This window comes from Myxocyprinus asiaticus, chromosome 3 (assembly GCF_019703515.2).
Source record: "Myxocyprinus asiaticus isolate MX2 ecotype Aquarium Trade chromosome 3, UBuf_Myxa_2, whole genome shotgun sequence".
Taxonomy (NCBI): Eukaryota; Metazoa; Chordata; class Actinopteri; order Cypriniformes; family Catostomidae; genus Myxocyprinus; species Myxocyprinus asiaticus.
In genome coordinates this window covers 35,168,967-35,196,109 of record NC_059346.1, presented here as the reverse complement: position 1 = coordinate 35,196,109, position 27,143 = coordinate 35,168,967, and the positions used below count along the sequence as shown (strand labels likewise).

The 27,143-nt window shown below is 37.9% G+C and overlaps 2 protein-coding genes across 2 annotated transcripts in view; one reads left to right on the top strand and one right to left on the bottom strand.

Annotated features, from left to right (window-relative positions):
- LOC127429522 (sorting nexin-18-like) overlaps positions 1 to 3,411 on the top strand; it is a 34,983-nt gene extending 31,572 nt beyond the window's left edge. Inside the window, exon 3 of the transcript XR_007895304.1 lies at positions 3,277 to 3,411. The gene's annotated coding sequence lies outside the window, so the exon portion shown is untranslated. The remainder of the gene's footprint in view (positions 1 to 3,276) is intronic.
- Positions 337 to 26,842, bottom strand: LOC127429344 (chondroitin sulfate proteoglycan 4-like). The gene is made up of 10 exons (XM_051678326.1): positions 26,368 to 26,842; positions 23,553 to 23,716; positions 15,191 to 18,763; positions 14,236 to 14,709; positions 12,220 to 12,396; positions 8,682 to 8,880; positions 7,347 to 7,478; positions 5,222 to 5,394; positions 4,719 to 4,902; positions 337 to 3,959 (listed from the first exon to the last, which is right to left on the bottom strand). The coding sequence occupies exons 1-10, from the start codon at positions 26,432 to 26,434 to the stop codon at positions 1,936 to 1,938; spliced, it is 7,167 nt and encodes a 2,388-aa protein (XP_051534286.1). The 5' UTR covers positions 26,435 to 26,842; the 3' UTR covers positions 337 to 1,935.
- Positions 26,843 to 27,143: the final 301 nt, after the last annotated feature.

Sequence of the window (27,143 nt, the reverse complement as noted above, 5' to 3'; positions counted from 1 at the left end):
AGAAAGGTGTCAAAAACAAAAACCATCTAGTGAGTGGCAGTTCTGTGGACTGAAACACCTTGTTGATGAGAGAAGTCAACGGAGAATGGCCTGACTGGCTGGAGCACACAGAAAGGCTACGGTAACTCAAATAATCACTCAATACAAATGTAGTGAGCAGAATAGCATTTCTGAATGCACAACACGTCGAACCTTGAGACAGATGGGCTACAAACAGCAGAAGACCACGTCGGGCACTTTATTAGGACCATAGTATATCTAATAAAGTGCCCAGTGAATGTATCACAATATGGTTACATTTTGCCTACTCCAAAAGATTTGAAGAGTCAAGATAGCTGCAGTACACACACAGTTTATTGACAAATAGAACTATTCAGTGTATCATACATAGGACTCTTTCATGAGAAAAAAATATACAATGACAAAGAAAAAAATTTGTAACAAAAAGTTGAACTTTGAAAGAGCACAAAGACTGAATCTACAGTAAATAGAGTATATTCAGTTTCAGCACCAACCTCATATTATGTAACTCTGTTCCATGAAATATGACTTCCAGGTTGTTCTAAATCCAAGTTGACATTTTTTTGTACAACATTGGGTCACAGTGGGCATAAAAAAAAAACAAAAAAACTTTTGCATATTTAATAACTATTGAAATAATACACCACATGCCTAAACATAGTGAAATGCACTTTGACTTTGGCCAAAACTGATAAAATGTATTAAATACTGTATATTGACATTAATTTACTTCTTTGACACTCTGAGTAGTTCAATAGTATAAAACAGTGTTTTACTGACCACAACATAAAACAAAGTCAGTGCCAGGAATCCAGTGGTTTCATCACATTGCATCATTATTTAAAGAGTTACAACTTCTATGCATGTTATTACTTCTGTAAGGAAGTTCCTGAGATTACAAAAAACATTTACATAAACATTAAATTATAACACGCAACATGATTAAGTAAAACACACCCAAAAGATATACCTTACGTAACATTAAAATGTGCACACCACTTGTTTACACTTATTTTCTTTCAGTAACAGAATAAATGTAATTATAATATTTAACAAAGTCTATAACTAAATATCCTTGAAGGTTTAAATATTTTCAGTAAACAAAGATATAGGTACCACATAATGTTATTCCATTGAAATGGTTTCTGTGTCATATCATTACAGTGTATTTTAAGTGTTTTTTAAGGGGGGAGGGGGGGGCGTGGGGTCATTTTCCTGACTCAAAATGATTATCATAACTGAGGTAGACACAAAATCTTCTTTAAACAAAACACCCAGTCTCACTTGTGTCTTCACAATGTATTAAGCAAACAAACAAAAATACAATAATGGTCAGCCAATGAGGATAAAAAAATTCAAGGTAACACTTTACAATAAGGTTGTTTTTGTTAACATTAGTTTACTACATTAGTTAACATGAAAGAACAATTGACAACACGTATTAATCTAGGTTCATGTTAGTTTCAAAATACTAATATATTTTTTAAATCAAAAGTTGGACAGTGTACATTAGTTAATGCATTATGAACTAACATTGAATTTGTTTTTAATAAATTAACATTAATCAAGATTAATAAATGTTAACACACAATCTTACTGTAAAGTGTTACCAAATTAAAATTAACTTTTTAAAAATACTGTTATCAGTATGATTAAGCTTTCATAAGAATACTTACGTCTTCAGCTGGCCAATGTTTTCTCCCTCAGTAACTTACAAATTTGGGTTCATGTGGGAAAATTGATTGTGTGCAATATTTGCAAAACATAATGGCTGATACCACTGATTTTTGAAGATGTAGTGTCTTTTTTACAGAAATGTAAATGCCCTCTGGAAGAATTCAATCATTAGCAGAGAATGCAGAGAATGCTGAATCTGAAGCTTAGAGAGGTCTGTACTCTAACCAAGGTCATAGGTCATACCCAGTACTGATTATCTCGCAGGGTGGGGTTGGTGGTCCTGCAAAGCTGTGAAACTTCAGGCTCCAGGTCTTCAAAAGAGCACAGAGATGTAGTCTGACCATGCGGGGAGTTTTCACCTCTGGTTTGTAGTCTGGTTGCGGTAGAACTCCCAGAGGTTCTTGGATTAAGTGGAGTGACAGTTACAATGGGGACGGTTGCACTCCACTTTGGCTGATCCTGATAGGATGGGTCATCTGGCTCAGGTACTAATGTACTCTTAAAAGGCTTTTTCCTCCAGTTCCGCCTTAAGAGCAGCCCCAACACAACCACAATGATGACTAGTAGTAGGAAAGCAAGTAGAGGCAATAGGATGATCATTGAATTTGAGGAGCCCGTCTGGGTTACTGATTCCACTTTCACTGGAGTTTTATTTATAGGATACACCTCTTCTGACCCTTGTGTTGGTTTCAAGATAGTGGTATCAATGCCATTGCTGTCTGAGTTACCCCAACGGTTGAGACCCTTGAATTTTGATTTGGTCACCCGTCGTGTCGATTTCACAGAGGGAGATGTTGAAAATGGAGCAGGGTCCATCACTGTGGTTTGGTTTGGAAACACAGGTCTGGTTGTGGATAGTGGCATCATTGTTGACATCACAAGAGTAGGAACATAGGGTATGATGCTGAAGGCAAAAATCCCCCTGGCAGGTTGGACATTATTAGCTTTAAGCACAAATCCAAGAGAGTCATTTACTTCCTGGACTCCTGTCAGATTCGCACTAAACTCAATGGCCAGTCTCTTCTGCTGTAGCTCACTGAAAGTGAAAGACTCCACAGATTCAGCTTTCTTTCTCTTGCTGCCGGTTGTCCTGAAAATCCTGCCATTCTCTGGAGGTGACGTAATTTCAAACAACGGGTCACTACCACTCAACAAAGCCAGTTCAGACACATTCAGAAAGTGTGGCTTCAGATTCATTCGAATTCCATTTGGAAACTTTACTCCTTCTGTGTACTTAATTAGGGGTTTTACAGTGATATTCACTACTTGATTAGTTAGGTTTGCCTCTGTTGTGAAGGCAGTAAACTCAAAGTTATCATGAGAAGACACGAGGTTGACCATGTGGTAACTCAACTTCTGCATTTGGAGATCGTCTTGACTGAAAACATCAACCATTTCATTGTCAAGTAGAAGTTTACCGTACTGTGGTGGTACTGTAATTTTATAATGGACAGTATCGTTTTTACCATTGGTCACGGCAGATAAGTGTGACTGTGTGAGTACCACAGAGGTGTGTCCTTGGTCCAGTAGCACCTCTGTGTTGTTTGCAAGTGAAACTATGATCTCTATTACTTCTAGGTTAAAGAGTTTATACAACGGACGATGATGGCCATCAGTGACGCTGAAGTAGAATGCCCCAGATGCAGGGCTGCCGTCATGGACAAAGAACAACTCCTCATTATCGATCTGAGCCTGAGAGAAGGAATTCACGGATTCATTCAAGTGCTCTGTGATGGCAAGGAAACCATTGCTAGGTTTACTAATGACAGTGTATTGGATTTCATTAGGTGGATTATCCAAGTCTACCACACGTAAGTTGTTGGGTCCAATAGCCACGGTGTTACCCTGGACAAGTTTAAGGCTGGGGGCTTTGGTCTTCAGAACAGGTGGCTGATCATTTACAGGGATAATAGTGATGTTAAAAGATTCAGACAATACCTCTGAGTCATCTAGGGGGCGTGTTGGTGGTTTGCTCTTCAGGTTGAGGTACACATCAAAGCTGAAATGGTCATGGGTGGTCTCAGAGTTGTCATGATGGTATGTGATTCCATACTTGTTGAGAATGAACTGAGAGAAATTGGGTTTTTCTATTGTGAGATTTCGTTCTCCAACAATAATGACACCATGCTGTGGTAGAGATGTGACCTGGTACCAAACCTCATAAGAGCTGCGCTTTGATTCAGGCTGCTTAGTCATGAGATTGGACGCATCCAGCATTGATTTGTCAATAAGTACTTTATCACCCTCAGTTACTTCCACACCTAGACATAAAAAAATAAAACATGATAAATGGTTATTTTCTTTGACAAAGGTTTACTTTTAACTGGTGTCAAAGTCATTTTTGGTGGATGTATGAAGTGTGAAACTCTCAAGTTTGCGGAAGTGTTCTAGCAGAATAACCGTAGTTGTAGTTCCTCACATTAACTTTGGACATGTTTTACTAAATATGAAAAAGTCCATATACTTTTGTTTTGAACAATATATCTATTATTTTATCACTTGAAACTTAAACTTCTTTTTGTGAAATGATTTGCATGAAAAGTGTGTTTGTGCTATATTTCTTTAATAAGAATGCCACCTTGTTTGATATTTTGTTATATACTGCAAAGACATTCATACTTTTGACTTTTTGGGGGTACTGTTTAATGTTTTGTCCAGTATTGTTTTTTAAGCTTTCACTTGCCCACTAATCACAATTTTACACTATATTAAATGTCTGGGTCTGGGACAAGGTTAAAACAGTAAAATCTATTAATAAAAGGCATTTGAAAGTATAAAAGAATAAAAAATAAACAACAAAGGCCTGGTAAAAAGTTTTCAAGTTTCAAGTTACTTTCATGTAACAAAAAGAAGAAAGTTAAAATCTGATAAAATCAACCCCTGAGACATAAAATAGCCTGAAGTTGAAGAAAAACTCAGATATTACATTATTGTAAATGGTTAGTTTCTTTCTGTCTTTATGCTTTGCTTTGGAACTGAACTTTATTTACTATAAACCAGATAAGATTGCCAGACTGTACCTTTGTTTTTGAGGAGCACAGAACTACGTTCAGGTCCAACATTTTCATATGAAATGTCAATGTCAAATGTCTGCGTTTCAAGTGTAGCAGGAGGGGATGACACAGTAAATGTGAACTTGTCAATTGTTGCCCATTCCAAAGAGGTCACATGACTCTGCTCATATGCCACTTCGCCCTTATCCACCTGTAATGATTACAGTTTAAGTAAAATGCAAAGCTCAAGTATGTAACATGACCCCTAATTCCTGGAACAAGCAATGACTGTAAAATATTATTTCCTGGTGTTTTCCACATACCAAAATAGAGTCATAATCACATTTGGAGTATCAGCACAAGTAGGACCCACACCTATTGCCCTATAACTAACTAAAACATGTAACATTTTACTTTAAAGCTTGACATGCTCTCAGATTATGGTCATAGTAAAAGTACATGTATAATTTATTGCCCTGCAATCTGCTATGCATGGCATAGATTTAGGACAAAGAGTTGGCAACACTCACCATTTGTTGTGTAAAGGATGAGATATTTACAGTGGAATTGTCTGCCTGCACATTAACCAGTTTTCCAAATTTCGGAAGATTGATTACAGTAAAATAAATGGTTCGGTTTGAGATGCTGTTATCGTCATTGGTTACTGCCTGAAGAACCTCTTTTGAAATCAGCGATGAGGAGCCTGATGAAAAAAACAAAACACATAAGAAATACCCTGGATGAAACTCAGCTACTGGAAACTTCCAAAACAATAGCAATTGTCTGCCGTGTGCTATAAACAAAACCACTTTGTTTGGTACATGTTTGCTTAGATGCTTTGAAATCGGAATCTTTGACTTTTATGTGGCAAGTTTAACAGAAGTGATTCGAAGTGTGCAGATGAACCAGAAATTACAGCCAATAAAACATTGCAAGTTACTTATATATTTGCTATATTTGCTAAACGTGGTCAGAAAAAGGGATTCTTGAGGTTAAGGAAGGTGTTTCAGGATCCTGTTTCAGATCACCTTTAGGTTTAGGGCACAGTAGAGTGACTGCCTGAGATGAATTTGAGCTATAATAAAAGCAGGATTTTGCTAAAATACACTACTGATCTTGTAATAAAAATAACCTTAATGGAAGGTCATTCGTTCCGAATGAAATGTATTTATATTTTTCTGTTGTGTCTTACCAATTGATTGAGGCCATGACAACTCACTTAGCACAGAGCCACAAGAATAGCTTGACAGGATGTGCATTGAGAAACACTTGTGCTCTCACACATGGACATCAACATTTCAACACAGAATAACGAGTCTAAAAGAACTGTTTTACATTTTCTGTGAATGCAATGATATTTTTCATTTCTGGAATTACATTTGAAATCCCTGCTCATGTTAAGCTCTAAAAGTTAATTAGGAATAAAGCAAAAAAAAAAAACAACAACAAAAAAAAAACAACATTGATGTTATCTTTTAGTTCAGTCTTGCTAAAGTCAGCCATTTACACAATTGAGAACAGATGCAGCAGCTGGTAGTGAATTTGTCTCAGACAAAGCTATGTCTTGGAAGCTTTTTTAGCTCTAGTTTAAATCTGGCATGTGACTACGTGTTTTAAAATGAAGGAAATGACAGTAGTCTACTGAGATCTGTTCAGTGTTCACAAGCTCCCACTTAGATATATATAGCTAAGCAGTTAAAGTAGTTTTGTTATTACATGGATTGGTTGGTACTAGGATTTAGAAACAATTAATGTGTTTACGGTCAGACAGAGACTAAGAAGTCTTAACTGGCTACAAGTGGGTAGAGAGATTCATGTTTGTTGACTTTATAGTGAGCAGAAGGGAGGTGTCATTCTAGTGCACTGACTTAGCAGGTGAGTGAGTTATTACTCCAGAAGCTAAACTCACTGCAGTGGATTACATAAAATTTTATTTTACCCTTAACTCCATGATTATTAACTTCTGATACCTAAAATGACTATATAAAACTAGGAATAAAAACATGCAGGAGGCCTTTTGTTTTGTCTTCACAGACTGATTTCTGTTTTCATAGTTGACATCATCCACTATTTGATATTATAGAGACCACTTCCCTACAGATATTAAAGGTGCACTTAGTAAAATTAGTTTTTAAGTTGCACTGACACCTAGCGGCATAGATGCAACATCACATAAAACATAAGTTCATAGTTTCTGATGTCTTTGTAAAAATTCCCTATTTGCAGTCTGCCTTCATTTATTTATTCTGTGAGTGACAGCATCTAATTACAAGGCCTTATTAATATAAAACGAGTAACATTTGCCTGATCATATGATCTCAACATGGTAGCACACATGAATGTGTGTCCAGCACAATACATGTGTGTAGAATGAAGCAGCTTTTTTCTAACACTGATTGAGTGTTGATCTCATGTGAATGTATATCATTTTAAACATATTTTTTTTACATATTGTTTTTCAACAATACTATTGTACTATTACTATATTTTCTGATTAAAATTATAGCAATTAGCAATAAATAAATAAATACAAATTACTAAGAGCACCTTAAAATAAATCTCCAGTAAAGTTCTGGTCACTGTGTGTGACAGAATATATCAATTCACAGCTTAAACCTGATGTACAGTATGTTTGCAAGAGTTAATCAGTGTTACCTGGAAACACCTGGAGAGGTCCAGCCTTCTCTAGAGTTAGAACCAGGGCACGAGCTGTAATACTGAATATCTGCCTGGGAGCGAAGTTCACACCGTCATTCACTTGGAAGTTAAAGCCTCCTGACATAGGACCTGAGGAGCAGAACAGATCAAACACCATCATTGTCAGGGATTGAAATAGTTTACAGTGTGCTGCACCATGAAAATAAACAACTAATACCTTGTCACATAATTTAATTACTCATAATGTGATTACATCTCATGTTGCCCACATCTTTAAAAACTGCAGTATAATATGCAGGGCTGGCTGCATATATATATCTAATAGCTAACTCTAATTTTCCTTCATACCTACCTGCTGTGGGTCAAAAGCTACATTTAGTATGACCCTCATTTAGCATGTAAACAACAAACTGCATAAAGAAAAATGTTAGTGGTGTTAGGATCACTGAAGGATCACTGCACAAGTCAGTGAAAATGAGAAAAGATAAAACCTAAATTAAACCTCCTGTCTAAATAATATCTGGGTTCCATTGAGGCACTTACAATGGAGGTTAATGGGGCCAATCCGTAAATGATAACATACTCGCTATTTCAAAAGTATAGCCACAAGACATAAACAATATGCGTGTTAACATGATTTTAGTATGATAAAATAATTTACTAACCTTTTCTGTGTAAAATTATGGCCAATTTTATAACTTTGTTGCCATGACGATGTAATGTCAACAAACCCTAAAACGACGATTTAAACAACGTTACAGCTCAAATAATACATGAATTTTAACAGGAGAATTCATGTAAATGCTTTTATAAAATTATAAGCTTCACATTTCTGCCTTAAAACCCTGCACAAATTAGTCTCCATTCACTTCCACTGTAAGTGCCTCACTGTTACCTCGATTTTTGCTTTTGTTTTAAAGGAGGGATGAGTCGAAATTATTTTTTGTGGTAATCAACATTATGCCACAAATGCTTTCGACTGAGCTTAACTTGTACTGAACCCGGAATATTCCTTTAAGACAAAGCGCTCAGTCTTTTTTAAGAACCTTTTAGATATAAATACAGTTTACCAACTCTGATATTAATTGCTGTGACAACCATTCCATTTTCACTGCTTTCATAAATGAATACTTAAATTGTATTCTGTACTGAACCTGTGGAATAACGTATACTATGTACAAAATGCATAAAAAGTGAGTTATTCTATGCCACTGTTACATTCTACTCTCTTTTCTCCAAAGAGGTTAGAGTTGTCACACTATTACACAGGCCATGTTAAAACATAAGACATGAGGTTTTTATAACTTAAGAAGTTTGTAAATTATATCTCACCAGTATGAACGAAAAGCAGCAGCCGCTGGTCAATGTGAGCTTGAGTAAAGTTCATAATTGGCCTTTTGGGGGCACTCTTCAGAGCCAGATGTCCATTGCTGGGTTGGGTAATGATGTACTCCAATTGCTCAGGGGGTGTGTCCTCATCTTCTGCATTTAGATCCTCAGGGGTGATCTCTGTGACTGACTCGACCCACACCTGAGGAAATGATCATACAAATATTAAAGGCCAGCTTAGTGTCGGTTGATTAATACAGGTGCATCTCAATAAATTAGAATGTCGTGGAAAAGTTCATTTATTTCAGTAATTCAACTCAAATTGTGAAACTCGTGTATTAAATAAATTCAGTGCACACAGACTGAAGTAGTTTAAGTCTTTGGTTCTTTTAATTGTGATGATTTTGGCTCACATTTAACAAAAACCCACCAATTCACTATCTCAAAAAATTAGAATATGGTGACATGCCAATCAGCTAATCAACTCCTGCAAAGGTTTCCTGAGCCTTCAAAATGGTCTCTCAGTTTGGTTCACTAAGCTACACAATCATGGGGAAGACTGCTGATCTGACAGTTGTCCAGAAGACAATCATTGACACCCTTCACAAGGAGGGTAAGCCACAAACATTCATTGCCAAAGAAGCTGGCTGTTCACAGAATGCTGTATCCAAGCATGTTAACAGAAAGTTGAGTGGAAGGAAAAAGTGTGGAAGAAAAAGATGCACAACCAACCGAGAGAACCGCAGCCTTATGAGGATTGTCAAGCAAAATCGATTCAAGAATTTGGGTGAACTTCACAAGGAATGGACTGAGGCTGGGGTCAAGGCATCAAGAGCCACCACACACAGACGTGTCAAGGAATTTGGCTACAGTTGTCGTATTCCTCTTGTTAAGCCACTCCTGAACCACAGACAACATCAGATGCATCTTACCTGGGCTAAGGAGAAGAAGAACTGGACTGTTGCCCAGTGGTCCAAAGTCCTCTTTTCAGATGAGAGCAAGTTTTGTATTTCATTTGGAAACCAAGGTCCTAGAGTCTGGAGGAAGGGTGGAGAAGCTCATAGCCCAAGTTGCTTGAAGTCCAGTGTTAAGTTTCCACAGTCTGTGATGATTTGGGGTGCAATGTCATCTGCTGGTGTTGGTCCATTGTGTTTTTTGAAAACCAAAGTCACTGAACCCGTTTACCAAGAAATTTTGGAGCACTTCATGCTTCCTTCTGCTGACCAGCTTTTTAAAGATGCTGATTTCATTTTCCAGCAGGATTTGGCACCTGCCCACACTGCCAAAAGCACCAAAAGTTGGTTAAATGACCATGGTGTTGGTGTGCTTGACTGGCCAGCAAACTCACCAGACCTGAACCCCATAGAGAATCTATGGGATATTGTCAAGAGGAAAATGAGAAACAAGAGACCAAAAAATGCAGATGAGCTGAAGGCCACTGTCAAAGAAACCTGGGCTTCCATACCACCTCGGCAGTGCCACAAACTGATCACCTCCATGCCACGCTGAATTGAGGCAGTAATTAAAGCAAAAGGAGCCCCTACCAAGTACTGAGTACATATACAGTAAATGAACATACTTTCTAGAAGGCCAACAATTCACTAAAAATGTTTTTTTTATTGGTCTTATGATGTATTCTAATTTTTTGAGATAGTGAATTGGTGGGTTTTTGTTAAATGTGAGCCAAAATCATCACAATTAAAAGAACCAAAGACTTAAACTACTTCAGTCTGTGTGCATTGAATTTATTTAATACACGAGTTGAATTACTGAAATAAATGATCTTTTCCACGACATTCTAATTTATTGAGATGCACCTGTATATTTTTGGGGTTTCCACAGTGTTAAAAATCTGCCAACTCACCACAATATTACACAATATTTAAGTCCTGTCTGTTTCTAATAAAGACAACAGTTACTAACATATACTGTATTGCATAAAGAGGAATGAGATAAGGCTTTTTAAATCTTTTAAAAATCTTTTTACAATTATTTAAAAAAATGAAAATTCTCTCATCCTTTATGCCATCCCAGATGTGTATGACTTTCTTCTGCAGAGCACAAAGATTTTTAGAAGAATATTTCAGCTATTTCAGCTTTCAAAACTTTGTTGAGCTGAAATATTCTTCTACAAATCTTTGTTTGTGTTCTGCAGAAGAAAGAAAGTCATACACATCTGGGATGACATGAAGGTGAATAAATTATGAGAGAATTTTCATTTTTGATTGAACTATTCCTATAAAATAAAGGATTATTTCCTTGGATTATTTCTTGTATGCACGTTTTGGTGGTAATCTGTTAAAATGGGTTTATATGATTTATTTAAAAAAAAAAGTTTTAAAATGACTTTCAGTAAATTTAGCTTTTTTAGTAATCCAGTAATCCAAATTCTTTTTTTTTTTTTTTTTTCTCCCAATTTGGAATGCCCATTTCCCAATGCGCTCTAAGTCCTCGTGGTCGCATAGTGATTTCGCCTCAGTCCGGGTGGCGGAGGACAAATCCCAGTTGCCTCCGCATCTGAGACAGTCAACCCGCGCATCTTATCATGTGGCTTGTTGAACGCGTTGCCACGGAGACATAGCGCGTGTGGAGGCTTCACGCCATCCATATGTGACTCTACCCTCCCTAGCAACCGGGCCAATTTGGTTGCTTAGGAGACCTGGCTGGAGTCACTCAGCACGCAACTAGTGAACTCCAGGGGTGGTAGTCAGCCTATTTTACCACTGAGCTACCCAGGCCCCAAGTAACTGAGTATCTGAATATCCAAAAAAGTCCTTTGGGAACAGACATTAATTTAGCCAGGGACCTTATAGTAATGAAGGGTCTAATATTCTAAACCCCTTTTGAGTAAGGCAAAACATTAGTAATGAAATTATATAAATTTGATTGTCATCATTCCTAATAAATCTGAGCACTCTGTACATGCAGTAGTGAGCCACCTTGTGGGCATACTAAATATTTAAATGCAACAGTATTTTAAAGCATATCTTATGGCATTCAATGATTTCAGTTCTTTTATCGAGTCAGACTAGGCTAGAGGATAGCCTACCATAAGCACACTGTAAATAAATACTGCTCTGAACTATCTCTGAGGGTCTTTCAGCAGATAAATCCCTTAAGTTTAAAACCATGACATTGAAATGCCTTGAGGAATCTGAAGCATTTGGGGCAGCCATTCTGGATTCCTGCTGACTGCCTGTGACAGAGTCTGTGTTCTGTATCTTAGACTTCTCTTGAAGTTAAAGTCAATAATTTACATGTCTAGAACTAGTGGCTTGGCCTTAAGGGTCTCAGAAAGAACTGTGTACATGTCTACATTCTTCTGTGACCAATGATCTACAACATGGAGACCAGTGGAAATTTCTATTTGTGTGCCACTTTACAAATACAAACACTAAAATATTGAATCAGTTCACAAATTCTATACTTTTAGTTCGCCACAGTGTAACCTACCTCAATAACACATTCTTATGATTGAAACCTCAAGCTGACCTCAGTTTAGGAATATAAAAATAGTGAGGTTTATATATAGTCATCTCACCCTGAGGACCTTATTGGCTGTAATGACTGGAGGCTCATCATTGACGGCTGTGACTTGAACATACACTGTCCATGGTGCACTGTGTTTTCGCAGGTCTGTGTCATTTGCTGTAACTGTGAAGTGGTCCTCTAAGGTCTCTGTGTTGTCATGGACATAATAAATAAACTCCTGCTCCACCTACATCAGTGCCATGCAAGAAATAAGAAGATATTACATATGTAAATCTACAAAGGTTTGTTGGTTAGAAAAAGTGACTTTAACTAACGAATTAACTAACTAACGAACTAACTAACTTTATCTTCCCTGCTGAAAAGACAATCTCAGGCCAGTAGGAATTTTCATGTAGGTCCAGGCTGGATTATGCTGTTTATTGCTAGTTTGGTGCTGGTTTAGCTGGTGGATCTGATGTTCACTAGAAAAACTTAGCTGGTAAACTGGTCGATCAGCATAATCTTTCTGCTCAAGATGGTTAACCAAGAAAGTCTTGGTGGGTAGCTAATTAGGAAGCCTATTGGGGACACCAGCATCCAAAACACAATATATGTGTTGGGTAGTAATGGACTACATGTAATTTGGACTGCATAATCATATAAAAAAAATCAAATACTTGTAATTAGATTACATTTCATTTTTTGCATGCTTAATCAGATTTCAGTTATTTTTATGGACATGATTACATATTGATTCAGTACCTATCAGTCTTGACTTTTAAAGAGCTGCCAATGGAATTCAGGAACTGGCAAATAGCAAATTGTTGTTTGATTTCATGTCTACTAACGTTTAATGAAAGTGTGTAAAGGATGGTAAATCTGGTACCTAACCTAATAAACTTAAAATTACATTTTCATCAAAACATGCAATAAATAATTCAAAAGTAACCAGATTAGATTACCTAAAAAGTGTAATCTAAAAGATTAAGTAACTGATTATCCTTATAGTTGTGTAATTTGTAATTAGTTTACTTTTCAGAAGTAATCTACCCAACACACATGCTGATGACCAGGTTTGCTGGTTTCTTTAGCAGCATTAATCATAAATTGTTTGACCTTTTAAAATTGGTACTTATTATGGTACCATTTTTAATGGTAACATAAGAAACAAATGTTAATTATGGACGCAATCAACTATAAATTACAATAAGAATGATTATAAATTAGAACACATGTACGTATAATATTGTTAAAAGGTTTTGAGTAATTGTTTCTCTCTTTTCATAGCCTATTTTTTAATCAAATAGTTCACCAAAAATGATAATTCTCTCAACATTTATTCACCCTTATGTCATCTCAAACTCGTATGACTTTCTTTCTTCTCTGGAACACAAACAAAGATAGAGTATTTTAATGGAGATATTATGTCTGTTTGTCTATACAATGCAAGTGAAAGGTGACCACATTTTCAAGCTCCAAAAAAGACATAAAGGCAGCGTAAAGATAATCCAAAAGACTCCAGTGGTTTAATCAATGTCTTCTTAAGTGATCTAATCGGTTTTAAATGAGAACAGACCAAAATGTAACTCCTTTTTCATTATTTATCTTGCCATTGCAGTCTCTAGGCAATATCATGATTTCAAGCTTGTTTACACTTTCTAGAGCTTGACGCATGCGCAGACTGCTAGAAGGCGCTATAGGAAGTATAACTGAGCTTGAAATCATGATATCCAAGGAGACTGCTGACGTCAAGTTTTATACTGAAACAGTCTTTATATTTTGGTCTGTTCTCACCCAAAATCGATTAGATCGCTTTGGAAGACATGGATTAAATCACTGGAGACATATGGATTACCTTTATGCTGTCTTTATGTCCTTTTTGGAGCTTGAAAATGTGGTCACCTTTCATTTGCATGGTATGGATATATTCTCATCATATCTCCATTAATATCTTCATTTGTGTTCAGCGGAAGAAAGAAAGTCATACGAGTTTAAGACAACATAAGGGTGAGTAAATGTAGAGAATGATACTTTTTGGGTGAACTATTTCTTCAATAAAAGATGTTAGATTTAGGTAAAATGTTACCTGTTTCCTTGTAAAGTAGGTTGTAGGTATCCCTCGAAAACGTGAATTCTCAATGTGGCCATGCATGGGACTCTCTGAGATGTAGTAAACAAAATTGAGGCCAGAGAAATGTGGGTTGGTTACTCTGATGATCTCCTCAGTGAGTGCTTTAGATGCCCCTTCCTTCAGAGTGATATTGGACACCTCAATGGGTATGAGGCATGGGATGATATCCACAGGCATGATGATGTCACTGACCTCAGCGACCCCGTTGCTGGCCTCTAGAGTGAGTGAATCACTCATTTGACCAGGTGCCACCTGTACATACTGAATGTTGCCAGCATTAACATCCTGTTGGGAAAAGGTCACCAATGGGTCCTCTTGTGTTCCTTGGTACTGATCTTTACCCTCAATAAAACGGCGCAGATATCCATGAGCTGGAGCAACTTTGATGGTGAAGGTTATTTCTGAGGGTGAACTAGCCTCATGAGTTGCCTGAAGAGAAACAGACAGTACAATGTTTTATATTTTATAGCAATATAACAGCTTTTAAACAGTAAATCTTCAACAGAATTCCCTTAATGCAGCAATATGAATTAATATGACCAAATTCTACACTATAAAGTCTAGGGTATACTTAGTTTTTCTGCGTGCCGCTTCGTCTTCCACACGGTCGAGTGCTCAACCTTTCAAAATATTGTCTTTTGACCACGAGCCCATACAGATGTTGTTCAACACATTTGCACTATCGATGCTTTGTGATATTCTTTAGTATTGTCTGCATGTCTAGAAAAACTAGGCTCCATGCAGACAGTCCACACATACTGTGCTGATGACTAAATGTGCATCAAGCGCACGGTGCGCGAGACGTACCGGCATTGGAAAACCAAAGTATACTTTGGACTTCAGACATCTATTTTGTTCAATAATGGCACAAAAAAGTCAAATAACAGCTATAATCGATATTGACATTTACCTTGAGTCTACTGCTCTCAATCTTGACTGGTTTCCCCTCCTCCACCAGTAAGGTTTTGTTATGAATGATGACAGGTGGCCTTTGATGGCTTTCCAGGTACACCTTGACATGGATTTTAGCATCACGCTGAAGGTCCTTTGCTTCCACTAGGAGTTTAAAAAAGTCAGCCAGGTTCTTACTGTTGTCATGGCGATAAGACAAGAAGCCATTCCTCAGGTCATGCTGGGTAAATGACTCAGTTTGGCTGTCTTTTAAATATAACTGCCCATGTTTTGGAGCCTCTTGGATCTTGAATACAATTTCAAGGTCATTTCTGATGTCAAGGTTTGTATCCACACTAAAGTTAGCATGACTAAGTGTCTTGGCTTGTCCTTTCTGAACCAATAGGCCCGTGTTGTTGCCAACTTTTAAATAAGCATCCTGTGCAGTAATATCTAACAGAGAGGAGACATAGTGCTTGCCGTCGGACACAAAGAGGACAAAACGCCCAGAGTTCATCCCATGGTGAACAAACAACACTCGTTTCTGTTCCAAGTCCTCTTGGCGAAACTGGTAGAGCTTGTGTGAAGTGTCATTTGCAAGAACCAAATCCCCCATTGGGATGCCACGCCTGGTGTAGACAAGCTGCCCGTCACTGATGTCTAAGTCTGCGTCATGGTAGCACAGGTCATCGAGGGTCAGTAATCTTTGTCCATTTTTGACAACATGGAACACTTTATCTACAATACGGATGGGTTTTTCATCATTCACCAATTGTATAGAAATTATAAAAATGCCTTCCTTGGAGCCAATGTCATTCTCTGTCATAGAAATCTTTGTTAATGGACTTGCTGAGGCAATGAAGGTAAAATTATCGAGAGTTGTTTCACTGTCGTCGTGAACATACATAATACGCTCCTCTAGAATATCCTGATTGGTAAACAACAGAATATTGTCAAACTCTTTGGTAGAGTTGGACAAGTTGATTCGTGTTAGCTTGCCATGGTGTGGAGCCTTTGTGATGGTATAGTACATTTCTTTAGTGCTAAGAGTTTCAGCAAACAATTCGTCTTTTGTTATAAGTTTTCTCTCACCTTCAAGAAGTGACAGCCCATTGTTTGTCATGAAAATGCTGTTGACATCTGCTTTAATGTTAATTTTGAAAGTGTGACTAGAAGAATGTGCATGCTTTGAGAATACTTGGAAAACAAATTCATCACTGGTATCTTCATATGATCTATCCACTAGTTGGTATTCTACTTTTAAATCTGTGATGTCCCTTTGACTAAATGTGGAATTCTCATCCAATTTGGCATTATTCATTACAATTATCCCTCGTTTTGGTAGAGACAACAATCTGAAACGGAGCTCATCCTTAGACAATCTTACACCGTGTGCTGTTGCATATAGATGCTCTGGGTCAATTACAGCACTCCTAATTTTGTCCAGTTCTATAGCTTCATTTTTCTCGATTGTGTAGTTTATCCACTTTACTTTAATGGGAAACACCAGCTCCTCCATAGCTCTAGCAGCCACAGTGACTTTACACTTGAAGTGATCTGTACTATTACTTGTTTGAATAGACTGGTAAGTGCTGAGGTATCTCAAACGCTCCTTTTCAAGAACTCTTTGAGAAAATGAGCTTGTGATCTTCCACTCTCCACTTGTATGCAGCCTCTGGAGCTCGCCAAATTTCGGTGGCTCCATCACATCATAACGAATATCAACCATCTGCTTCACTGCATTTGTCCAGACTGCCAGTTGGTTGGTGCTTAACAGAAACATCTCTCCCTGAGTGACTTCCAGACCGGTGTTATTGGAAATGTTATACTCTAGTCCCACAGCCATGATTCTAAGCACCACTGTGTTACTCACCTTCTCTCCATCACTGACTCTCAGAACAATCCTGGAATTCCTCACTCCAGTGTGGACATAATTTATCTTACTCTCTAAGAGAGCTGAGTGGGAGAAAGAGGTTACCGCAGCACCCGGATTGTCTTCGTTTTCCAAAAACCCTGCATCAGAATTAAGATTCCCTAACACAGAGTAAACAAGGTCTGTATAATTGCTGTCAATGTCTATGGCCTTTATCACATCAGTGGTCAGCTTCTTCCTGGAGTTCTCGAGGAGAATAAATAGATTTCCTTCAGGCAGACTCAGTTCAGGGGCATCGTTGGTTGGTGTAACAGTCACATTATACCGATACAACTTGCGTCCCTTGAGATAGTTTGGGACCTCCTTTCTGCTACTGGAGAACACGGAGAACATGAAGAAGTCCTGTGGATCTTCAGAACCACCATGGATGTACATCACTCTGCCGTGCCACAAATCCAGCATGCTGAACGTATGCTCCGCCTGCTCTTGGTCCACATCAAGCCTAAGCTGACCATGCACAGGCTGCTCTTCAATCCTGAAGACAATCTGAGACTGGCGGATGCCAAGCTTCTTGAAATCAAGATTTACTTTTATGTGCTTTGAATTCAAGGATGCCCGACCACCTTCAGGGACAATAAGGTTCCTAAGCTGAAGAAAATTGTTTCCATACTTCCTCACAAGACCCTTAGCAAGGGTGGACACATCGAAGGCTGATGATTGAGTGACAGAGCCAAAAATGGTATTGGTAAGTGTTTCTGGGCTTACAGTGCTTATGATCTCTAGCTCCTTTTCAGGTTCACAGCCGACAGAGATGTCTTTAGTTACAACAGCATTAGGAAGACCCATTTTAACATCATTTACTTTAATGTTCCTGAAGCATCCCTTAAAGGAACCTCCTTTAACACGCTTTCCTGCTACAGAGGAAAGGCCCACCTTTCTTACTTCACTACGTGTGCTGTCATCAATTCCCCCAAGGAAAAGAAAACCTTTCAGATGAAAAAGTTTTGACCTGGAGCTAATGCTAGACTTTACAGTCTCTCCGTCTACTGTGAGTTGGAGGCTTTTTAAAGTAAAGTAGAGCTTAACATCATGCCATTTATTGTCATTGATGAAGCTGAGAGAACGTAGCTCTGTTTTAAGTCCATCTTTACAGACCACAGCAACAAGCAGACCTTTCTGGATCTCCATTGCGACAAAATCACCCTGCCGTGCTGAGTTGTACATAATGATCCCATCCTCGGCTAAGGTGTGTACTGAGCATTCAAGAGCCCACTCATGCTGTGCTGTCCAAGGTGGAAGGGATATGTAAGCCCTTGAGCTGAAAAAAATGACTGTGTCATCCTCATTTGCAAAAAACTGAGGGCTGCATCCAAGAGAAACCTCATAGACATTCTTAAACCCAGAGTAGGACCTCAGTGATGAAAGGAGGTTGTGCTGGTTAAATATTACTTCATCAAGGCAACCACGGAAGCCATGGAGATCGCTAGCTAGATAGGCCTTATCCAAACCTCCTCTGTCACCCACATATAAACCATCATTGATGTGGAGCTCATGTTCTGGGCCTGACATTTGCAGGCTGCTCTGTGAGTGGTTGTCCACGGTCAGTGTGACATTGTAGAACTCGTGGTGAAGCTCTGCACTGTGCCAGGCCAGATCATTCAGCTGAGTTCCACTGTCGGAGGAAAGGACCTTCTCCCCAGAGCCAAGATCCAACCTTACCTGTGGATGAAAAAATCCTTAGATAATTTTATAGATAACACAAGATTTTATTTTGTAAAAACTTTTCAACATATTCCCACTCTTTTCAAGGCACAGTTTTCCAGTACATTTCCACAACATTTTATGTGCCCAACGGATGTTATATTTAAGAAAAAAGACACAAGAGGTCATGATGTGTATTGTGGTTATTGGATGGTTATTTTTTCTGAATGTCTGTATTTGGCAGCTTAATAAAATGTTATCACCAAAATGATTTGTAAATTAAATGAATTAATTAAAACTTTATTGAAATAATATAGAATTATCTAAATTAATTTCTTTATCATAACATTGCATAATTTTTATCAAATAAAATTTTACTAAATTCTCCCAACAAAATTTGAAACACTGGAGATATTTGCTGCACAACAGAACATCACAGATGTGAGATATTCTTTTATACATTGTTGTTATTATTATTATTATTATTTAATAACAATTAACATTACATTACTATACAGTAGTAAAACATTTTTGTCTTTTTAAATTGTTCAAATCCATTTAAATCTAGCTTTTATTTAGGCTTTTCTGTGTGTTTTATGGTAGTTTCTCACCTCCCAGTGTGATTATTCGACCCCCAAAAGCTGAGATTTAATTAAATAAATATATAGTCATTATGTGCTGCATGTTTTAGAGCACTCTGCTCTCTGTCATCTACTACACACACACACACACACACACACGTGAAGATCGCAATGTTTTCAGTGTATAAGCGGCCGGCTTCACACATTCATTTTTAAGTATGCCGCACACACAGATTAAATATTTATTTAATTAAATCGTAGCCTTTTGTGGTTTAATGAACCCTTTTCACAGACTGTGATGATGCGATTCCGCCTTATTTAGCCGCGTTTTGACCATCATCATTATCTAAAGTTTACAACTCAAATGTTTTTGTAGTTTACACTACAGCCATCAAATCCAAAACAATACTATTTTGCACTATACTGACACTTAAACTATTTAGTCTGAGCAAAGCAGAGATGACATCAGATGAGCCCAGAATGTACGTTCTTTGTTTATGACAGTAAACCAATGAGGATGTTTCACAGTGTGCAGCCGGCAACGGTAACAAAATGAAACGTATGTTTGTATTTGACCCCTATCCTGAGTAACGATTGTTACCATGTTTTTGTACATGTAAAAAAAAACTTTTTAGCGACACAGTCATACAGTTTTATTACACAGGACAAATAATTATTTTCCAGGATATTTGGGTATTCAGGTTTTCCAGGACGTATGGGAACCTTGTTATACTACTAAACTTCCACTTTAACAGCAGTTCTTATGAGATTACCTGAAGAGCAAAGAGAATACATTCAAGCGCTTTTATTAATATCCATGAAATTATCTTTTGTGATGAAAACAGACAGTTACAAACAACAGCATTTTTGTGGAGAGCAATTTCATTCTTCCCTTAAAGGGATAGTTCACCCAAAAATGAAAATTCTATGATTTGCTTACACTCATGTTGTTCCAAACCCATACACCAATCAGCCACAACATTAAAACCACGTGCCTAATATCGTGTAGGTCCCCCTCATGCCAGCAAAACAGCTCTGAACTGTCGAGGCATGGACTCCACAAGATTTGTCCTGTGGTATCTGGCACCAAGACATTAGCAGCAGATCCTTTAAGTCTTGTAAGTTACGAGGTGGGGCCTCCATGGATCGGACTTGTCGGTCCAGCACATCCCATAAACGCTCAATCGGATTGAGATCTGGGGAATTTGGAGGCCAAGTCAACACCTTGAACTCTTTGTCATGTTCCTCAAACCATTCCTTAACAATTTTTGCAGTGTGGCAGGGCGCATTATCCTGCTGAAAGAGGCCACTGCCATCAGGGAATACCGTTGCCATGAAGGGGTGTACGTGGTCTGCAACATTCTTTAGGTAGGTGGTACGTGTCAAAGTAACATCCACGTGAATACCAGGACCCAAGGTTTCCAAGCAGAACATTGCCCAATGCATTGCCCAGAGCATCACACTGCCTCCGTCGGCATGCCTTTTTCCCATGGTGCATCCTGCTGCCATCTCTTCCCCAGGTAAACGATGCACCGGCTGTCCACATGCTCTAAATGAAAACGTGATTCATCAGACAAGGCCACCTTCTTCCATTGCTCCATGGTCCAGTTCTGATGCTCACGTACCCATTGTAGGCGCTTTCGGTAGTGGATAGGTGTCAGCATGGGCTCTGACACCTTTCTATCATGGCCAGCATTAAGTTTTTCAGAAATTTCTACTACAGTAGCTCTTCTGTGGGATAGGACCAGACGGGCATCAATGAGCCTCGGGCGCCCATGACCCTGTCGCCGGTTCACCAGTTGTCCTTCCTTGGACCACTTTTGGTAGGTACTAACTAACCACTCCATACTGGGAACACCCCACAAGACCTGCCGTTTTGGAGATGCTCTGACCCAGTCGTCTAGCCATCACAATTTAGCCCTTGTTAAAGTCACTCAGACCCTTACGCTTGCCAATTATTCCTGTTTCCAACACATGAAATTCAAGAACTGACTGTTCACTTGCTGCTTAATATATCCCACCCCATTGACAGGTACCATTGTAACAAGATAATCGATGTTATTCACCTGTCAGTGGTTTTAATGTTTTGGCTGATCAATGTATGATTTTCTTTCTTCTTTGGAACACAAAATGCAATGTTAGGCAGAATTTTAGTCTTAGTCACCATTCACTTTCATTGCATCTTTTTTCCATACAATGAAATTGAATGGTGACTGAGTCTGTCAGTTCCTAATATTCTACTAAACATCACCCAACATCAGGGTAAGTAAAAGATGACATTTTTTATTTTATTTTGGGGTGAACTACCTTACATGTCACTGCCTTACATAAAACAGCTAAGGCAAACTTGTCAAGGCTCGTTGAATATCTGGATCCTTTTCTCAACGGAAATCTGTGATATTCTATACTGAAAGAGAGGGTCCCATCCAATTTAACCAATTAAAAACCAATTTAATTACCTGAGATATGAGGATTTCCCATGTTAAATTCTAGGCAAATGATTCATCAACAAAGTCTCCTTGGCCTGCCCTGTTGTAGCCAAAAGATATCCTCTTTAAACTTTCTCATGTGAGTGGCCCAAAAAGAAAAGTAAAAACTAAAATGTATTCCAGAAATCATGCTAAATTCTGTGGGTGGTGGAAGTTGACTTAATCTGACACTGTTCTAGCAGATCCTCCAGTCCTCCACTCATGTATACTTTTCTCACACAATGTCATTTTAGCTCACATTCTTCAGCTCTTAAGTCAGTCCAATCATCAGGTTTATAATGAATACCTTGAAAGGAAGTGTCAAGGCGGACGGATCTGTGGTGAAGTAACACATACACCGATCAGCCACAACATTAAAATCACCTGCCTAATATTATGTAGGTCCCCCTCATGCTGCCAAAACAGTGCGGTTATGTGAGTTACCGTAGACTTTGTCAGTTCGAACCAGTCTGGCCATTCTCTGTTGACCTCTCTCATCAACAAGGCATTTCCATCCGCAGAACTGCCTCACTGGATTTTTTTGTTTTTGGCACCATTCTGAGTAAATTCTAGAGACTGATGTGTGTGAAAATCCCAGGAGATCAGCAGTTACAGAAATACTCAAACCAGTCCGTCTGGCACCAACAATCATCCATGCGATTATCTAATCAGCCAATCATGTGCAGCAGTGCAGTGCATAAAATCATGCAGATACGGGTCAGGAGCTTCAGTTAATGTTCACATCAACCATCAAAGTGGGGGAAAAAATGTGATCTCAGTGATTTGGAGCGTGATATGATTGTTGGTGCCAGATGGGCTGGTTTGAGTATTTCTGTAACTGCTGATCTCCTGGGATTTTCACGCACAACAGTCTCTACATATTACACTGAATGGTGCCAAAAACAAAAAAACATCCAGTGAGCGTCATTTCTGTGGACGGAAATGCCTTGTTGATGAGAGAGGTCAGCTGGAGAATGGCCAGACTGGTTCGAACTTACAAAGTCTACGGTAACTCAGATAACCACTCTGTACAATTGTGATGACAAGAATATAATCTCAGAATGTTATTCTGAGATGCGGTTTGGCGCTGTTTTGGCGGCACGAGGGGGACCTACACAATATTAGGCAGGTGGTTTTAATGTTGTGGCTGATCGGTGTAACTACGCCATGTCTTTAAAGATGAATAAAATGTGTTTTATTGCAGCTGAAGATGATGTCCTTTATCCCTGTATTGGGTTAATGTCTACTATACTCAATAGTACTGAGTAGAGTAGTTGTATTACTATTACTGAGGATTAAATTATAATTTTTAAACAAACAATTCTATAATGTACCCCAAAACAGTAATATGCCATAATTTACTCACCCTCATGTTGTTCCAAACCTGTATGACTTTCTTTCTTTTGTAAAGGAGATATTTTGAGGAATTTTTAGTGACCCACTTAGTGCCCATCTACTTTTTTGTATGGAAAGAAGATGATGCACTGAAATCAGTCCTTAACATTCCACCTATCATCTCCTTTTGTGTTGCATGTAAGTAAGAAAGTCAAATGAGTTTGGAACAAAATGAGGGTGTGTAAAGGATTTTCATCTATTGTGAATTTTTCCTTCAAGATAACATAAGCTTTATACTTGTTCTAATATGAATTTTCAAGTTCGAATGGAATTGACATGTTCCTGCATGCAGTTTTGTTGTGGTAGATCTGAAGCATTGCTGTGGGTGATTGCTGTGAAGTATAGCAACAACACCTGACTTACTTGCAGTCTGCCAGCACTCATCTCCAGCAGCAGGTAATCAGTCTGCCCTGCAGCCAGGAAAATTAGTCCGCTCTGGCTGGAGGTGCGGAAACGGACGTGCAGTGTGTTACGGCTTGATGACTCCGTCCCTTTTAACTGCACAAATCCATCACCATAGAATGAAGCTGCAAACAGGAGAATATGACTTATGAACCACGATGCTTGTTTTGGTGCCCTGAATGCTCCAGTTAATTTATCTGAAGCACAGCGAAGGTTGACATCACTTTCATTTCACTGACTAATGTTATATTTTTAAAGATTGTAACATGACAGCAAATAACTTTTCAATTATACTTTTTTTTTTTTTTTTAGTAAATTATGACAGAATTTCATTTTTGGGTGAACCATTCCATTAAATTTGGATTTTCACACAGAATGGCTATTGTCATATAACAACACTTTGTCAGACAGGCTGGATGGCGCCAGGGAGACACTGTGATACCCAAGTGCATGAACTGGCATGCTTTGCCCTGACAGCACACTGTTCTCAACATAAAAGACTCTGACATGGCCACATTGTCTTAGCCCGGCTGTCCAGAGATGGAGGCTTGGACGCAGCTGTTTTCCAAACCAGCCACTCCACATCACCCTTTAATCTACACAAATATGTTCTACACTCTCATCTTCTCTTTACAAGTCTTACCATAGTATTTAAACCCCTTAATTAATGGGTAAGACAAAAACTGATCTTTTGTGTGATCCCATCAAACTTTTTAGGTTGATTATAGTGCAATTGGTATTTTGTGATGCTACATGTGGGCCACCCAACAGCCTGTTGTCTTTAAATACATTTCCAATAAATGTAACATTTATTATTTGTATGTATTGTGTTTATAATGTCCCAAGCATCACAATCAATGTGAGCACTGGAGTCTGAATGTCTGAATATGTGAAATGATTATGACAGATGATGAATATTACTTATACTGACTGGTCTCTAATAAAAGGCAGAAGAGCAAAAATATGACCAAATAGTGTATCACACATCTACATTAATGATAACAGTTAGAAATTAAGGTTTTCATAAGGTCTCTTAATTGATAGTTAACAACTACATGAGACTATCAGAAATTGTAATTTGAGGTCAAATCGGAACTAAGAGAGAGAGAGAGAAAATCTGGGATGCATGCTATCTTTAGTCTCTTTTTATCACACAAAGAGATCCGGCCCTACATCTGACATCCTGGAGATTTTATAAGTCTGGACACTGCACTCCAAAAAACAAGACCACAGAAAGCATCTGCACTCCTCGGAAGAAGAAACACCTTGATAATTCAGAGGAACTGTCAATGTGAAATTCAACAATAACCAGCAATGGATGGAACAATGTAACCAATGGTTATAAGCACTTTTACAGTTGACCCTCGTATTCAAAATTTTCATGTCATCATAAGAACTTGTTGATAAGTCAAAGAACAGCTGTCACATAAAGTATACATAAACAGTTGTCTCATCTTACCATGACTGTTTAATTAAAGGAATGTTCCAAGTTCAATACAAGTTAAGTGCAATCGACAGCATTTGAGGCATAATGTTGATTACCACAAAAAAATTTATTTCGACTTGTCCCTCGTTTTCTTTAAAAAAGCAAAAATCGAGGTTACAGTGAAGCACTTACAATGGAAGTGAATGGGGCCAAATTTTGGAGGGTTTAAAAACAGAAATGTGAAGCTTATAATTTTATAAAAGCACTTACATTAATTCTCTTGTTGAAATTCATGTATTATTTGAGCTGTAAAGTTGTTTAAATCAAGATTTTAGTGTTTGTTGACATTACATAGTCAAGGCAACGAAGTTGTAAAATTGGCTATAACTTTACACAGAGAAGGTTAGTAAGTGATTTTATCACACTAAAATCATGTTAACACACATATTGTTTACGTCTTGTGGCTATACTTTTGAAACAGTGAGTACTAGAATGTTTACTGATTGGCCCCATTCACTTCCATTGTAAGTGCCTCACTGCTTTTTTTTAAAGAAAAGGATGGGACAAGTTGAGACAAATTTTTGTGGTAATCAATATTAAGCCACAAATGCTGTCGATTGAGCTTAACTTGTATTGAACCCGGAATATTCCTTTAATGATGGATAATTCTATTATTTCCCTAAAAGAAGGTCTGTTGTTGAAATCTTTTTTGTAATTAATTTGCCAATATTTGACCCTTAAAATAATCTCATAAATTGTATGATATTATCAATGATCTTATTATAAATCAGTGATTCACAAACATTAAAGCATGCTCTATTTCATTGTTTTTAATAAATAAAAGGCTTTTTTTATTTTATTGTATTTGACTGTTCTCTTTACCTAGCACGGCCATCTGCAATGCTGTGAAAAGTAAATATCTTAAAGGGTAACTCAAAACCACGAATGTTGTAATATGGACAGAAAAAAAGCCTAAACTTACAGACAATGTTGATACATATTGTTGGATTCATGCATTCAGAGGCACATGCAACACTGGCAATAACCACAAACTGGCTATTGAAGAGCTACCTGTAAACATGCAAAGTGTATTTATTTGCATTAACAGCTGAACTAAAAATGATTTCAATTCTCTTCAAGCGAACAGACAGAAGCCTGTGTTAAGGCTCTATTCATTTTGAAGGCATTCCCATACTTTCCTCTGCTGCATTAAACCCTCCAAAAACGTGATATTTAGTCCATCTGTTTACTCTTGTTAAAGCCCCCCACACAAATGTTTTACATGCTGAATGACGTCCTTTTTTACATGCCGTAAATCTGCCATACTTGAAAGATTTTGAAAGAACTTACCCCCTTGCGTGAGTCCGACAAAGAGCAAGAGCAGTCCGTTTAAAAGGGACATCCTCATTTTTAACATCAATGCAATGCATTTATTCCATATGAAATGGAGAAAGAGTGTTTCAAATTCATTATGTTTACAAATTCAACGTGGTTCGGTAGCTTCTCACTTTAAAATCTTTTCTCAAACTTGTGTAGAGCAGCGAGAGGGGGAGCGGGGAAAAGAGAAACTCCGCCTTCTCCAGCCTTTCTCTCACTTCAGACATTTACCACTCACCCCTACTGTCTCTCTCTCTCTTACACTCGCAGTCTGCAAGGCAGCGAACTGTATGTGTAATTTAGTAACTCTGTAGCTCGGTAATTTTTTTTTATTTTTTTATTATTCTTTATTATTCTTTACTTAATTGCCTTGTGATAGAAATAGCTGTCGTGTTCGTTGTTAGACAAAACAACAATAAGTGTAGACATTCGCCTATTTGAATTAAGATAAAACACCACACGTGAGTTTTTATTGCAGTATTTATGTAAATATGATATATATGAAAAAATATGTTACTGTATTTGCATTTTGGGACACATTTGTGTCACCTTTTCTCCCATTGGGTTATTATGACACAAAAATATTGTGCCCTTTTTAATGTTACTATCTCATTATAATGAATCGCTTGTTAGCATTCCCCAAGTCGATTGAGATAAAGTAGAGCTTCTTTTATTTACTTAAACAACAACCTCCGCGTTTTCACCATAGGAGAGAGCGTAAAGGTCGACTAGATTGTTACGACAGTTAG